The 15,751-nt window shown below is 33.7% G+C and overlaps 1 protein-coding gene across 1 annotated transcript; it reads left to right on the forward strand.

The window, feature by feature from the left end:
- The first annotated feature begins 1,977 nt into the window (after positions 1-1,977).
- On the forward strand, positions 1,978-2,682 carry LOC140176247 (uncharacterized). The gene is made up of 2 exons (XM_072206184.1): positions 1,978-2,135; positions 2,214-2,682. The coding sequence occupies exons 1-2, from the start codon at positions 1,978-1,980 to the stop codon at positions 2,680-2,682; spliced, it is 627 nt and encodes a 208-aa protein (XP_072062285.1).
- The last annotated feature ends 13,069 nt before the right edge of the window (positions 2,683-15,751 follow it).

Consider the following 15,751-nt stretch of genomic DNA (forward strand, 5'->3'; position numbering starts at 1 on the left):
GGAGTATCACGGTTTTCAAAATGCACGTAATCCGCTACAGGGTGTCGCGGATTAAGTTGGTAAAAAACATCACATAATCTGTTACAGGGGTGTCGCGGTTTATTCTTTGTCAACTTTGCCTATAAATACCAAACAAGATAGGGAGTGGGTCACTTGAGGAGAGTTATTTTCACACTTTCACAAATGGATAGTGAGGAGAGCTTGTTGGTTCTAGTCCATTGCTCTCGTAAAATAAAATAAAAAAGTAATAGGCATGGCGTTAAGTTCATGGACAAAGAACCGCTGAGCATTTTTATCCGTTTGACTGATACTATGTCGGATCTGAAGAGGAACATATTGCAGAAGGCAGAGTTGTGTGGGGCCAAGTTGGTGAATGTGTTCTACAAGATTCTGATGGCAGTTGTGTCAAGTGGTGTGCAGTATGAAACATTTTTCATAGGGTCGGATGAAGACATGGGGTCTTTTTTCATTGTTGGCGGAGTTTTTTCGAAGGTGAGAATACACGAGTTGTATGCCAAGTTGGAAGACCGTGTGGAAAGTTCCGGGACTTCAGCGCCAAATCTTCAGTCGACGACGGTGGGGGGTGCTTCTACTTCGATACCTGTCGTTGTACCTGGTTGTCTACTACCTGCACCTTCACTTGTTCTAGCACTGGCAAATAGGTCACCTGGTTTGATTACTGGTCTCGTTGGTGGTGATGAGCCAGATCACGTTGAGAACGCGATGCGGGACTATGATTCGGACGATGAGCCCGATCACATATCAGGGGATAGTGAGGAGGAGACTCCAGTTCCCCTACCTGCACCTCAGGGGCCATCCAGTTCTAGGTCCCACCAACAACCGCCGCATTTCTCGACGCTTAACCTGGAAGTAGTGAGTCAACAACCGGATGATGCACACACCTTCGGATACCAAGGATTACACGAGGGCAATGCTTTTGGGAAATTTTAGATTGGTCAATCTTTCCAGACTAAGGAGGAAGTTGTGATGAGTGTTAAGGATTATAGCATTCCTCGAGGAGTTCAGTATCGGGTTATGGAATCTGATCATCTAAAGTATCTTGGAAGATGCAAGGAGTTTGGAAATGGCTGCACCTGGATGATCCGCGTGGCACTTCGGCAACGCAAGAGTATCTGGGATGTTAGAAGGTACAACGAAGCCCACACTTGCCTGGCCACATTGATTTCGAGCGACCACCGACAGCTCGATTACCCACGTAATATGCGCGAGGATCTATCTTTTGGTTAAGACGGATGCAGCGGTTACCATAAAGGTGTTGTAAGAAGCTACTGAGTCAACCTACGGATTCATGCCTAGTTACCAGAAGGTGTGGAAGGCAAAGCAGAAGGCAGTCGCCCAGATTTACGGGGATTGGGAAGAGTCATTTGTGGAGTTGGCCCCGTGGATCCTTGGAATGCAAGCAACGATGGACGGAGCCATAGCTTTGTTGAAGACTTCTCCAGTGCGTGTAGGTGGTGAGGTTGATGAGTCTACAGAGAATTTCATCGACTTTTCTGGACATTCCCTCCATGCGTTGAGGCTTTTAAACATTACAAGCCACTAATCAGCACTGACAGAACGCATCTGTATGGGAAGTATGGCGGGACTTAGCTTCTGGCTATTGCACAAGATGAAAACTCGAATATATTCCCAATTGCGTTTGCACTTGTTGAGGGGGAGAATGCTGAGTCATAGGCTTTTTTCTTATCCCACTTGCGTCAACATGTGACCCCAGAGGAAGGGATTCTGGTGAATTCTGACAGACACAACGGTATTAAGACTGCATTGGAGGCACCAGACAGTGGTTGGAAACTGCCTCATACATATCGAGTGTATTGCATTCGACACGTTGCAGCTAATTTTGCTCTCAGTTTCAAGGGTCAGGATGCAAGGCAGATGCTCGTGAATGCGGCGTATGCCAAGACTGAGGCCGAGTTTGACTACTAGTTTGATATTATGAGGACTGAGAATCCGGCCATGTGTGATTGGGCCAACCGACTGGAGTACGATAAGTGGACCCAACAGCAGGATGGAGGTAGATGGTTCGGCCACATGATGACAAACATATCCGAGTGTGTTAACTCTGTACTGAAGGGGAGGCAGACAGCAGAGGCGCAGTTGGGATCAGACCAACGGTTTTGCCAAGCGCTGGTTTAGGCGATAGAGCGCAACCTGAAAGATGCGAGGTGCTTCACGGTTATTTTGTTCGACAGACATCAGTCTGAGTATACCGTGGCTGAGATGACTCCTACCGGTAACTTCTTGCTTGGGACGTATCGGGTTTCCCTCAGAGATCGCACTTGTGATTGCGGGTACTTTCAAGCTCTCCATTACCCTTGCTGCCATGCGATTGCATGCTGTGCTCAGCCCCGGTTAGACTGGGCTACGTACGTCCACGAGGTTTATACCATGAGTAAGGTGTTCAGCGTATACCGGATGGGGTTTTTGCCCCTTATTCCAGAGGGTCTATGGCCACCGTATGCCGGTCCTACTATCGTCCCTGATCCTAGCATGAGACGTGCCCGAGAAGGGCGACCGAGGTCAACAAGAATCCGTAACACCATGGATGAGGCTGATACTAGTCGGCCGAAGCGATGTGGGCTATGCAGACAGACAGGACACACTCGCGAGACTTGCCTCAGCGAGGATCGGCCCCCAGTGCCGAGACATAGGTGTCATTAGGTCGTCATGATTAGCTTACATTTTTCTTTCCTTGTTTGTGTCCTTGTTTTGTTTTAGTTGTACTTACTGTTAAGTAAAGTTGTACTTGCTGTTCGTTTTACAGTGACGTTGTTATTGTTAGCAATTCTCTATGTAGTTGTGATTCTCTCGGGTTAACGTGTTCTAATTTTGTTGGTAAAAAAATGAGTACAACAGACTAATTTCAATTAAATCAAAGCAGGAACCTATGTTGCGCTATGCATAAAAATTGCAAGTTAAACTTTCATCCAAAAATTATGAAAAATGAACTAAGTCAACACTAAAGCATAAACCGCGACACTCGTGTAGCAGTTTATGCACGTCTGCAAAACACACATACACCGCGACACCCCTGTAGCGAATTACGTGCATTTTGAAAACCGCGATACTCCTGTCGCGGTTTACATAGTTTATGAAAAAAATGCATTTCGGTATCCACTTTGCAAAATGTGTATTCTGGTAATATTGATGGCCAGTTTATTTAAAATAGTAAATTACCCTATATTTTATTCAATAATTATTTTATCCTATTTTCTTTCATTATTTGTAGTTCTAATGAGAAGTTATTCTATTTGAGATTTTATATAAAATAAGTGTTGAAGATATTTAATATTATTTAAAATATTTTTTGATAATAGTTGTACGCTCCTAAAATACACATGCATAGGTAGAGAGAAAATAAAGGCTATCAAAAGAAAATCATACTTAATAGGTTAAAAAATAAAATCTTAAAATAATTCTCTAAAATAAACTAATCTTAAGGTTAAGATATTTATTCCTTAAAGTGAGTCTATGCATTTAATTATTTTTAAGATAATTTAAAAATTATTAATTAATAATATAACAATTTAATTTTTTAATATAGTAACAAATAATTACGTATCATTGTAATATAATTTTATTTAGCGTAATAGTAATAAATTAGAATATTATATTTTTTTTAATAATATATTCAAATTTATTATTATCATTAATTGATTTAAAGTATTATTATACGCATTCTAACTAATAATATATAAATATTTTGTTATTCAAAATCATATATTTATATACGTACGTTCCTTACATAAGTACGATGCTTTTAAGATTAGGAAATAAATTATTATTTAATAAGTTTTTTTATTTTAATAAATAAAATTAATATGATATTCTGAAATAAATAAACTAAAAAATTATTACCGAAATAAATTACACTCTCTTATCTCGTTCTCGTTTATACGGTAAACGAGATAATTTTACACGTATTTTATTTACAGTGTAAATGAGATAAGACACGTGAACGCGACACATATATATCTCGTTTATATGCAACATATCTCGTTTACATGGGAGACGTCTTTAACTAGATGTCGTTCACAGTCTTTGACTGGATCTCAGTTTAAACTTTTCAACGACTTTCTTGACTCTTTTACCCTTTTCTAACCGTATTATCGATAAATACGACGATCGTGCGCGCAGTTGGTAACGATGGAGACATCAATAAGTTGAACGAGACTTCGCATTACGTCGGGACAGCCGACTTTGAGGTTAGTTTTGTTGTGTTAAATTTTGTGCAATCCTCTATAGACATATTTTTGTATGTAGCCATTATTAGAGTAGTCGCGAAGAACTAGAGTATAGTTTGTAGAGTTAAGAATAGATCGCTTGTAGAAATTTGGAACTCTATTTAATTGTGGTAGATTATTACTACTACATAGTTATTAGTTTGGAACTCTATTTACCTGTGGTAGGTTGTTACTACTTATATTCTTCTAGTTAGATTTTTTTTCGTATCAAATATATTAAAATTAACGGAATAATATGTCTAAAAAATATGTAATTAAAATCTTTGAAAACTGATTTGAGTAATTACTCCGCCAAAAAATATATTGGGGGTTGATTTGTCTGTTGAAATAATAATTTGGGGATTAACCTGTGTATTAATTTTTTTCTGGACTAAAATGTCCACTTTAAAAATATTTGAAAACTAATTTAGATAATTATTCATTTTAAATATTGTTTTATTCTCAAAATTCAATTTGAAAATTATGTTTTTTGGTGACTATTTGAAAATTATGTTTAATAAAATAACAAATTTACTCCTTAATTAAAATACTTTTAAAATTAAAAATAAATTATTAATTAATAATATAATAATTTAATTCTTTAATTTAAAAATAAATAAATTTTATATAATTATAATATAATTTATATAATTTATATTTAGTATAATTAATAATAAATTAAAATATTATCTTTCTCTTAATAATATGATCATATAGATTGCTACTATTAATTGATTTAAAACATTAATACACAGATTTTAATTTTAATAATATATAAATATTATCTTTCTTATTATAATCATATGTTAATATCTGCGTTCTTTCTGCAAGTATAAAACTTTTAAAATTAAGAAAAAATTAATTACTGATATAATAAAAAAATTAAAATAAAATCATACCCAATACATCTAAAAACAAAATCTTAAAATAACTTACCTAAAAGAAACTAATTAATCATGGATTTCAATGAAAAAAATTAAAATATTATTTTATTCTTAAAATTTAATTTAAAAAATATATTTAATAGAATAATATATAATTACCCCTTAATTAGAATATATGCATTTATTATTATTGACAAAGAAATATTATTATTATTTTAAATAATCTAATTTTTAATTATTAATAGATTAAAAGTATATCAAAATTATATCACACTATCATATTAGTATCAGTTTTTACTAAATTACTTGGATATATTACTAATAAAATAAATTTATAAATAATAAAAAAATAAAAAATTAATAAATTAAATATTACATATCTAAATTAAATAGAATAAACTAATAAAGTAATATCAACTTTCAAATTCTTTTAAGATTAAACTAACCAAATCCTAATATTAGAATTAAATTATTTAAATAATATTTATGATATTCAATTCTAGAACGTAAATACATATACATTAGAGTCATTTTCGTAACGATAACTAATGAAAATAGTTTGACCAGATTAAATATATAAAATTCATGCAAATTCAAACAATCCTCTTGTTAAATAAGCTCCATCACCAGTTATCCATTTAATACGGTAAGACAAGAATAACCATATTTAGCTCAATGATAAATTCAGCTTTTTTACAAAAGATAACTTCATTCATATTCTATTAGGTTGATTATATTATATAAAAAGATCCAACAATCCTTTAGCAAAATGAAATTCACTTCTTTTACTATGCTGAACTTTTATATCCATATAATTAGCACCCGAATTAACGAAATAATTCTCAGATAAAACATGATGTATGTGAGGTATTATAAATGATTGTAGTAAAAGATAATTCTATTGTAAGGACAAAAGAAAATAAATTAAGTAAGAAAACTCATTATATAATTAAAATAATAAAAATAAAGTTGACTTTATAAAAGAATGACAAAATTTTAATTTATACCTTAAAAGATCAATTTCGATAAAAAAAAAAACAAAGAATGTATTATTATTGTCTGAAATAATTAAAAAAAGAAAATTAAAAAACAAAATAAAAAATTTTGGCTTTAAAATTTATACTCATGAACAGTAAATAAAACACTCTATATACAATACTCATAGAGATATATGAAAGAATCATTGCAATTAGTAAAAAGATATAATATAAATTATTATGATTATTGACAAATCTTATCATAATTAGTTATTAAATGCTAACAAATATAATTATTTGAAATTGATGCTTTTCAAAAATAAGAAATAGAAGAAAAAGGCAAGCATATTGATACTAGAATGCGCCACGTCAGCATGTTTGGCGCCAACGTAAATATCACATAAATGATAATTATATATAATGACAATTATATTTTAATGATTGATAATTAAAATGATTGATAATTAGTATAATTATTCTTAAATATTGATTTTTATATAATTATAAAGAAGATATTTTAAATAACTTGAGAAGAGAGATATATGTATATTGACACTAAAATGTGCCATATCAATATATCTGGTGCCAATGTAAATACTAATTATGTATAATTCACAATTATATTATAATTGCCAATGAATTATAGCTCAAATGGCATAGTCTCCCCATACTCACGTGCAAATGATCTAGGTAACACTTTCTCGCAAACTAGAGCGAACCGGATGAATGAGTCCAAACAAATATTTTTTTACGTGCAATCCACTCCAATATATTTGGTTATTTCATGAAAGATGGGATTATTCGCGATGTGAATGGCTGACTAGTTGTCACATAATAGAATATTAGATTTTTAAAGTGGCAAACCAATGAAATCCATTAAGAAAGACAACTAGCCAACTTCAAAGTGGCAACAGCAAGCGGTATTCAGCTTCTGCGAAAGACTTAGCAATGGTGGTTTGCTTCTTACTCTTCCAACTAACGAAAGAGTTCCCAAGCATAAAGCAATAACCGGATCGACGAGCAGATCAAAAGTAGAGGAGAAGAATATACTAGTTGCACATCTGCCTTTTTAAGTATCGGAGTATGCAAAAAGCAGCTTGCAGATGAGAGGCAGTTGTATAGTCCAAAAACTGGCTCAAACGTCCCATAGCATATAGGAGATATCGGGTATAGTGTTTGTGATATAAAGTGTTGTCCGTTAAAATAGTACTTGACTCCTCTAAAAGTTTCTTACTATAATCAAATGGAGTGGAAAGAGACTTGCAATCTAAATAATCAAAATCATTTAAAAAGTTAATGGCGTTAGTTAGCCTTCTAATTCATAGCAATTAGTTAGTTAGAAGAATACATGAGTTAGGAGTTTATTATTAGAATATCATCATTAGAGAACAAAATCAGGAAAATATTAAAGATGATTAGAAAAAAATCAATGTAATTTATTAGGATATTATTCCATAATGAGCGTACTCTTAGGTACTCTTGGTCTATATATTGGTAAGAACCTTGTAATCACTGATGAAAAAAATATGAATAACAACAATAATTCTTCGTTTCTTTCCTAAACTCTTTGTACCATGGTAACATGGTATCAGAGCAGTGTTATGTTCTAAGGACTCAAAATCAATCATTTCTTTACAAATTGCAAATATGCTACGCAATAGTTTTGGAATGCGATCATCACAAACCAATTCTGACAATTTGTTAATTGGTTTCAAACTAAACAGATATGATTATCCATTATGGGCAACTCTGATGAAAAAAGCAATTGGTGGAAGAAGAAAGAAGAAACACACCAAAGAAAAACTACTTTAATATTGTGGGTTACCCAGATTAGTGAAAAAATAATCCCAAGTCATCAAGCAATCAGAATAAGGGAGCCACTGCTGTGAGCATCCCAGAGGTCACCAGCAGTGGTGGTGATGCCAGAAGAGAAGAAGCAAGTCACTATGGTAAGGCAACTACTGAACTCATTGGCTGCTCAGCCCAGACCGCGACTCAATAAAAAGGGAGACCCAAAATCAGAATCCAATTAAAAAGATAAATGAATGGATTTTTGATTGTGGGGCTACCGATACTATGACTCATGACCTCCATAATTTTAACAACTTGACTATACCTTCAAAAGCCCACATTGAAACAGCTAGTGGAGAATTAATTGATGTTAAAGGAGGAGGCCCTATTACTTTTTCAGAAAAATTGAAATTAAAAAATTGCCTCTATGTCCCTGCACTATCATCAAAATTATTATCTGTTAGCCAAGTAACAAAGGAACTAAATTGTGTGATACTCATGTACTCTACCTTTTGTCTTTTATAGGACATTTTTACGAAGGAGATCATTGGGCGTGGTACTGAGCGAGAAGGCCTTTACTACGTTGATGAAGTAGCACACCAGGGTCATGCCATGCTTGCTCACGGAACGGTTACTCAGCAACTTTGGTTATGGCACAGGCGTCTCGGACATCCTTCATTTGGGTACCTCAAGTTTCTATTTCCTAGTCTTTTTACAAGTAGTACTAAACCCCTCAAATGTGAAACTTGTATTCGTGCAAAAAATCACAGAGTTTCTTTTCCTTCGACTAACACTATAGTCAATTCCAGTTTTTCTCTAATAAACTCTGATGTGTTGGGGCCAGCTCCTATTTCCCATAATAATTTTCAATATTTTTGTGTTATTTGTGGATGATTTCTCTCGCATGACTTGGGTATTTTTTTAAAACACAAATCTGAAGTACCTGATAAATTCTTTGTTTTCTACTAAATGATTCAAACTCAATTCAATAAGAAAATCCAAGTACTTCACTCAGATAATGGTGGGAAATTTATAAACCAATCAATGTGCAATTTTTTTTATGAAAAATGGTCTTATCCATCAGACTTCCTGCCCAAATACACCCCAACAAAATGGTGTGGCTGAGCGGCGAAATCATAAGTTACTTGAGATGACCCGAGCCATGCTTTTTGATGCACAAGCTCCAAAAACTTTTTGGCCTGAAGCTATAGCGACCTCTGCCTACTTACTAAATCGCCTACCTACCCAAGTTCTCCACCACAAAACACCCTTACAAGTCTTTGCTACTCAGACTACAATCCCGCCTATTAGACATTACCACCTCGAGTATTTGGATGCTCCGTCTTTGTCCATATCCCCAAAGTCAATAGAACCAAACTTGATTCTTGTGCAGAAAAATGTGTTTTCGTTGGGTATGCTACACACCAAAAGGGCTATAGGTGCTACAATCCAATCACTCCTCATATTTATGTAACCATGGATTGTGATTTTTTAGAATCCGAATTTTACTTCAGCCGCCAACATGGCATTCAGGGGGAGAACAATAATGAACCACCAAGTTGGCTAAATAACCTTTGTTGCCCAGAAACTGTTCAAACAGAGTAAGTAGATGGAGCCACCGAGCATACTTCACTCAACGTAGAAAACAACTCGGTACATACAACCAGTGAGGGTCCTTTTGAGAATGTCAGACAAGAGGTAAGTAATTGTCAATCTGATAATTTACTCCTTATTTTTAGTGAGGTCACTAACAATAACAGTATAGCATTGGAACATGAAGAACTAGAGGCCAATACCTTTATTCTTCCTCCAAGAAGAAATAGAGGGATGCCTCTTGATCGGTACTCACCAGAACATGTTCCCCGTAACTCAAGATATCCGATAAGAGTGGATAGAGAAGGAATAGCAAATGTTGCAAAGACTTTTTCTACCAGACTCTTAACAGAAGACATTCCAAGAACTGTCCGAGAAGCTAATGAGAAAGCTGAATGGCGAAAAGTCATGAATACAGAAATGGAAGCTCTAGAGAAGAACGAAACTTGGGAGAAGTGTATCCCACTGACCGAAAAAAAGCTAGTCGGGTGCAAATTGGTTTTCACCATTAAACACAAGGCAGATGGCACTATTGAATGGTACAAGGCAAGGTTGGTGGCCAAAGGTTATATACAGACCTATGGTATCGACTACACTGATACTTTTTCATCAGTTGCAAAGATTAATACTATCAGGGTGTTGTTTTCAATAGCAGCAAATGAAGATTGGCCACTCCATCAATTTGACGTCAAGAATGCTTTCTTGCATGGAGAGTTGAAAGAAGAAGTGTACATGGAAGCTCCTCCAGGTTTCTCAACGAGATTTAGAAAACATGAAGTTTGCCGGTTAAAGAAGGCTCTTTATGGGCTTAAACAATCTCCATGTGCCTGGTTTGGAAGATTTACAGTTGCCATGAAAAGGTATGGGTACAAGCAAAGCAACTCTGATCATACCCTTTTTTGAAAAAAAGGGGAGATTTAATCACTTTCCTAATAATCTATGTGGATGATATGATCATAATGGGAAGTGATGCTGAAGAAATTACAAAATTGAGAAGGAACCTTCATTTACAGACTTCAAAATGAAGGATTTGGGAGGACTAAAATATTTCTTAGGAATAGAGGTTCTACGATCCAACAAAGGAATCTTTATCTCCCAAAGAAAGTACATTTTGGACCTTCTGGCAGAAACAAGAATGGTGGATTGTAAACCAATAGATACACCCATGCAAGTTAATCACAAGTTGAAGATAGTAGAAGGTGCCACCCTAGAAGATAAGGAAAGGTACCAACGACTAGTTGGAAAATTAATTTACTTATCACATACTCGGCCTGACATAGCTTATGTTGTGGGAATAGTGAGTTAGTTTATACATAAGCCACAAGAAGATCATATGGAAGCTGCCATGAGGATAGTTCGATATTTGAAGGGAGCTCCAGGAAGTGGAATCATTTTCAAAAGGAATGGCCATTTGAAGGTTGAGACATACACTGATGCAAATTGGGCGGACAACCCAAATGATAGAAGATCCACACCTGGTTACTTTACACTTGTTGGAGGCAACTTGGTAACTTAGAAAAGCAAGAAGCAGAAAGTTGTAGCTCTTTCAAGCGCAGAGGCAGAATTTTGAGGAATCGTTAAAGGCATAACTGAGGTATTGTGGATAAGACAATTGATGACTGAGATTGGATTTCCACCACAATTGTCAAGTCAGTTGAAATGTGACAACAAAGCCGCAATCAGCATTTCAGAGAATCCCGTACAACATGATAGAACAAAACATGTTAAGGTGGATCGACACTTTATCAAATAAAAAATTGAGAATGACATTATTGAGCTTCCATTTGTGATATCAGAAGATCAGTTGGCTGACATTCTTACTAAAGTAGTTTCAAGACAAGCTCTTGCTAAAGTTCTAACCAAGCTGAGTATTGGTGATCCCACTACTCACCTTGAAGGGGAGTATTAGAATATCATAATTAGGGAACAAAATAAAAAAAATATCAAAGATGATTATAAAAAAATCAATGTAATTTATTAGGATATTATTCCATAACGAGTGTACTCTTAGGTACTCTTGGTCTATATATTAGTAAGAACTTTGTAATCACTGATGAAAAAAATATGAATAACAACAATAATTCTTCGTTTCTTTCCTAAACTCTTTGTACCATGGTAACATTTATTACATATAATTAGGCACTATTAGCATATATATATATATATGTGTGTGTGTGATAGCAATGTGTTATGAGTGGATCATGAAGTTCATTTTCACATAACAAAATCTCTTCTTTCATCTATTTGCAATTCTCTTTTCTACTACTTTTAATTTCAAGCAATTGAATCTCACATATTCAACCATGGTGCAGAACTTTTAACATCATGCGGTGAGCGTGAAATTCTAATTATTTTATTTTGAATTCTAGAGTCGAAGCATGCTACTTTCATTCTCAAGAAGTACTTGAAATCAACAAGATATTTTATTTTGAATTTATCATCCAAAATCTACTTGATGAAATTACTTTCGCCAATGTTATCCCCAGTTAAAACCAAATCATCCACATATACTAGGATGGTAGTGAAACCTTCAAACTATTGCTTAATAAAAAGGGAATGATCATAAAAAAATTACTTATAACTAGCATCAACAAGAATCTTAATGAACTTAATGTTTTATTATATGCTTGCTTGCTTAAGTCCATATAGAGATTTTTACAATTTGTAGACTAGACCTAATTATGACACATCCAAATCAGGTAATATCCTCATATAAACTTTTTTGTCCAAATTTCTGTGAAGAAATATAGTATGGACATCCATCTGTTTTAAATGTCATTTCTTTACCGTTGCTAATGCTAACATTACTCGTAGAGTAGTTATTTTGACAACTGGAATAAAAGTATCACCATAATTCACTCTTTGCACTTGAGTGAATCCTTTTGCAACTAGTTTGACTTTGTGTCTTTCTATAGTGTCATCGGGATTGAATTTTACCTAAAAAAACTTATTCGCAACCCACATCCTTCTTACCTTTGAGAGTTTAGTGAGACACTAAGTTTTGTTATGATCCAGAGTTGCTAATTCAACTTGTATTACCTTTCTCCAGCATTCATATGCAGCCGCTTCCTCATAGGAGCTAGGTTCCGAATTTGAGGTGATGGCTAGAGAAAAGGACTTATATCCTGGGATTAGTTTATCATATGACAAGTGTTGTGAGATAGGATATAAAGTGCTAGAGTTGACAAAGTTGCTAGAGTGCGCTACGTAGATTATCATACAATGTTAGTCCTTCAAATAAGCAGGCGATTTCTTGACTCTTTCAAATTCTCTAGTAATGCAATCATGTATGATGCCGTAGTTTTGTGATGTAGGTGCAATGTTAGTGTGTGGTGTGCTAATGGGTGTAATGGTGTGGGAGAAAATTGGTAAATGCATTTAACTTGAGAGATGTTCAATTGAATCTGTGAGTATGGTATATGTAGGTGATTGCAAATGATGTGTGGATGGTGCATCATATTGAAAATGGTCAATGCATTGTGAAGTACGAGTGGGTGTCGTAAGAATGTCAGTGCTAGTAGAATGTGAAAATGGGAAATGAGAAGGTTACATTTATAGATATGAAAATTTCTTTTGATTTTAAATCAATAGATCGAAAATTTTGTTCCAAATTTAAAATCGAGAAAGGTTATTTTTCTGGCTTTTGTGTCTAATTTTGTTTTTGAATTTGTTAATGTGGAGGCATATGTAAAAGAACCAAATACTCTTAAATCTGAAAGTTTAGGTAAATTACCATACAAAAGCTTATAAGGACTAACATTATCCAGTTTAGTATTGGACAACCTATTAATTAGGTGAATAGCGTGATGAGCAACTCCGTATTGTTAAAAACAATGTGGAATTCCTTATTGAAATAACAGTACTCTAATAACACCTAAAATGTGCTAATATTTTCGCCCTATAATTTCGTTATGCTCTAGTGTTTCTACACAAGAAATTTGGTACATAATACCAGTTGATACAAAAAAAGATTTTAGAGTGAATTCTAGTCCATTGTCAGTCCTTATACACTTAACTTATTTTTCAAATTGTACTGACAAAATTCACAAAGTTAATAACTAACTGTCATGCCTCAAATTTTGTTTTCATAAAAAAAAGTTCAAGTGAATTTGCTCTTGTCATCTACCATAGTTAAAAATTACATCTGTCATTCATTAGAAGGGACAAAAATGGGACTCCAGATATCCATATGAACTAAGTCAAAACAATTCTTTATTTCAGTTGTACTAAAGATCAAAAGATAATTTCTTTTATTTTGCAAAATGACATAAGTCACAAGAAGTTTTGAATCAATACAATCTATAAAAGGATAATCTTTTTTCAGTAAAATCAGTCTATATATGAGTATGTGTCCTAATCTAAGATACCAAATATTGTTGTGCTTAGTGTGTGAAGGTGTTGTGCAATAATGAGTAGTGATCGCAACTGCTGCGAATGAAGCTTGCTTTATTGGAGGAGGGAGAGAGTGAGAGAATTCTAGTTCTCTACTCATTGTATATAATCCTTCTCTGTACATTACAATGCCAATCATCTTCGATATAGATCGATCTTGTATCTCACAACATTTATCATTGATTAACAGTTGACAATGTAAATTTGAGGTTAACTTTGACACAAAGAACAGTTTAAAATCAAAAGAAGGAATGTACAAAATAGTTTTGAGAAAATTTTTTTTAGAGAATGTGATTATGCCAATAATGGTACTTACAATTTTGGTTCTATTTGGCAATATCACATTGATTGGAGTAATATTTTGAAAATTTACAAAATCTTTTAAGTCAAAAGTCACAAGATCTATCGCACTGGAGTCAATGATCCATAGAACAGATTTTGGAGTGATAATGCTCATAATATTTGCATTAAAGTATAATGCAATAGTTTTACCCGGAGTGGAAGTTTGAATAGAATTAGTCAAAATCTAGTTTGCATTATGAGGTCATTGTTGCACACTTTTATCTTTGATCAAGACCAAAAAGACAAATCTTTGTTTTGAAGTGAGCTCAGAGCTTGATATTCTAATATTCTTTTGGAGGCAATTGAGCTGGAATTGGTTAATGCATGTACGTCCATCTGTCCTACGTTGTTATAGTCGTCAAAACCACCACTTGAGGATCTGTTCACCATGTCCGTCATTGTTGAAAAATTAATGAGTCACAGAATAATGAGAATTCAGATCTTCTTTCTTCCATCTCGTTGATCAGAACAACTATGTTCATAAAAAAATATCTTGCGAAAGAGTCTTTTATCAAATTCTATTGGATAAGTTCAAAAGAAGAGGTAAGAAAAGGATAAAAAAGATGTGGACAGAAAAACTAGGGAAAGAAAGAAAACTGCGACATTAGCAATGATTGGATCTCAATTCGCAACTTTTTTTTTTATTTCTATTCACAGCTTGGTTGCTCTCCACATTTACCGCACTATGAAAAAAAACTTATATCCTAAGTGATTCAGGTTTTGATGTTAATGATTTAATTTAAAAAAATTTTAAAAATAAATAAAAAAGAAAAAGAAATATTTTATAATTACATTTTATATATTTTTTATGTATTTTTACTGTAATTAATTATAATCACATATTAAACTAATAAAAAATAATTTAAATAACAAATTATTCTTTTTATGAATATTAGGATAGGAGAAGAGAGAGAAAAAAAAAGATTAAAAAAAATTTCAGTCAATTATAGAATAATAATAATCGACGCATGAAGAAATTTACAATCAACCATGTGAATAAACCTGACAATTACATCTCTTGTAAGTTATAACCATAAGGTTTTTTTTTTTGTTACTATACACTACTCACACTTTTTACTACACACACTATAGATTCTTAAACTATATTTAGTTTTAGCTGAAACTTAAACTCAAGTACGACATTAAAAAGGCATACAGATATATCATCTATACTAAATCTCTGCTCCAACCATACAAAGTTTAAAGCTCTCTTCTTGCTCTCGCTGAATTTCAAAAATCAATGTTTGCCCTCACTCAATAATACAATTCTACATATGCGGTAGTTAGCCATTTTTCATTTGGTCAAAATAAAACTACTTCATTTTGCACGCCACACACAAAAAAATGGGCCCAAATAAATAATTTATCTCTATCACCAGCATCACTGCCTTATGAAAATTCACCACCTTCCTTTTTGCAGTTGCAGCTTTGGTACACTACTGTTCCAAATAATAGTGCTATTCTCACCTTGTGTACTCAATATATATGCTCCAGAATGGACAATGGTCAACGAAATTCCTTACTCACT

The sequence above is a fragment of the Arachis hypogaea genome, chromosome 11 (assembly GCF_003086295.3).
Source record: "Arachis hypogaea cultivar Tifrunner chromosome 11, arahy.Tifrunner.gnm2.J5K5, whole genome shotgun sequence".
In the NCBI taxonomy this organism is placed as follows: Eukaryota; Viridiplantae; Streptophyta; class Magnoliopsida; order Fabales; family Fabaceae; genus Arachis; species Arachis hypogaea.

Excerpts from the sequence above, each read along its gene's own strand:
- LOC140176247 (XM_072206184.1), top strand. The coding sequence starts at position 1,978 with ATGTGTGATTGGGCCAACCGACTGGAGTACGATAAGTGGACCCAACAG. Across the intron at positions 2,136-2,213 it reads CAGTTGGGATCAGACCAACG|ACATCAGTCTGAGTATACCG; the intron begins GTTTTGCCAAGC and ends TTTGTTCGACAG.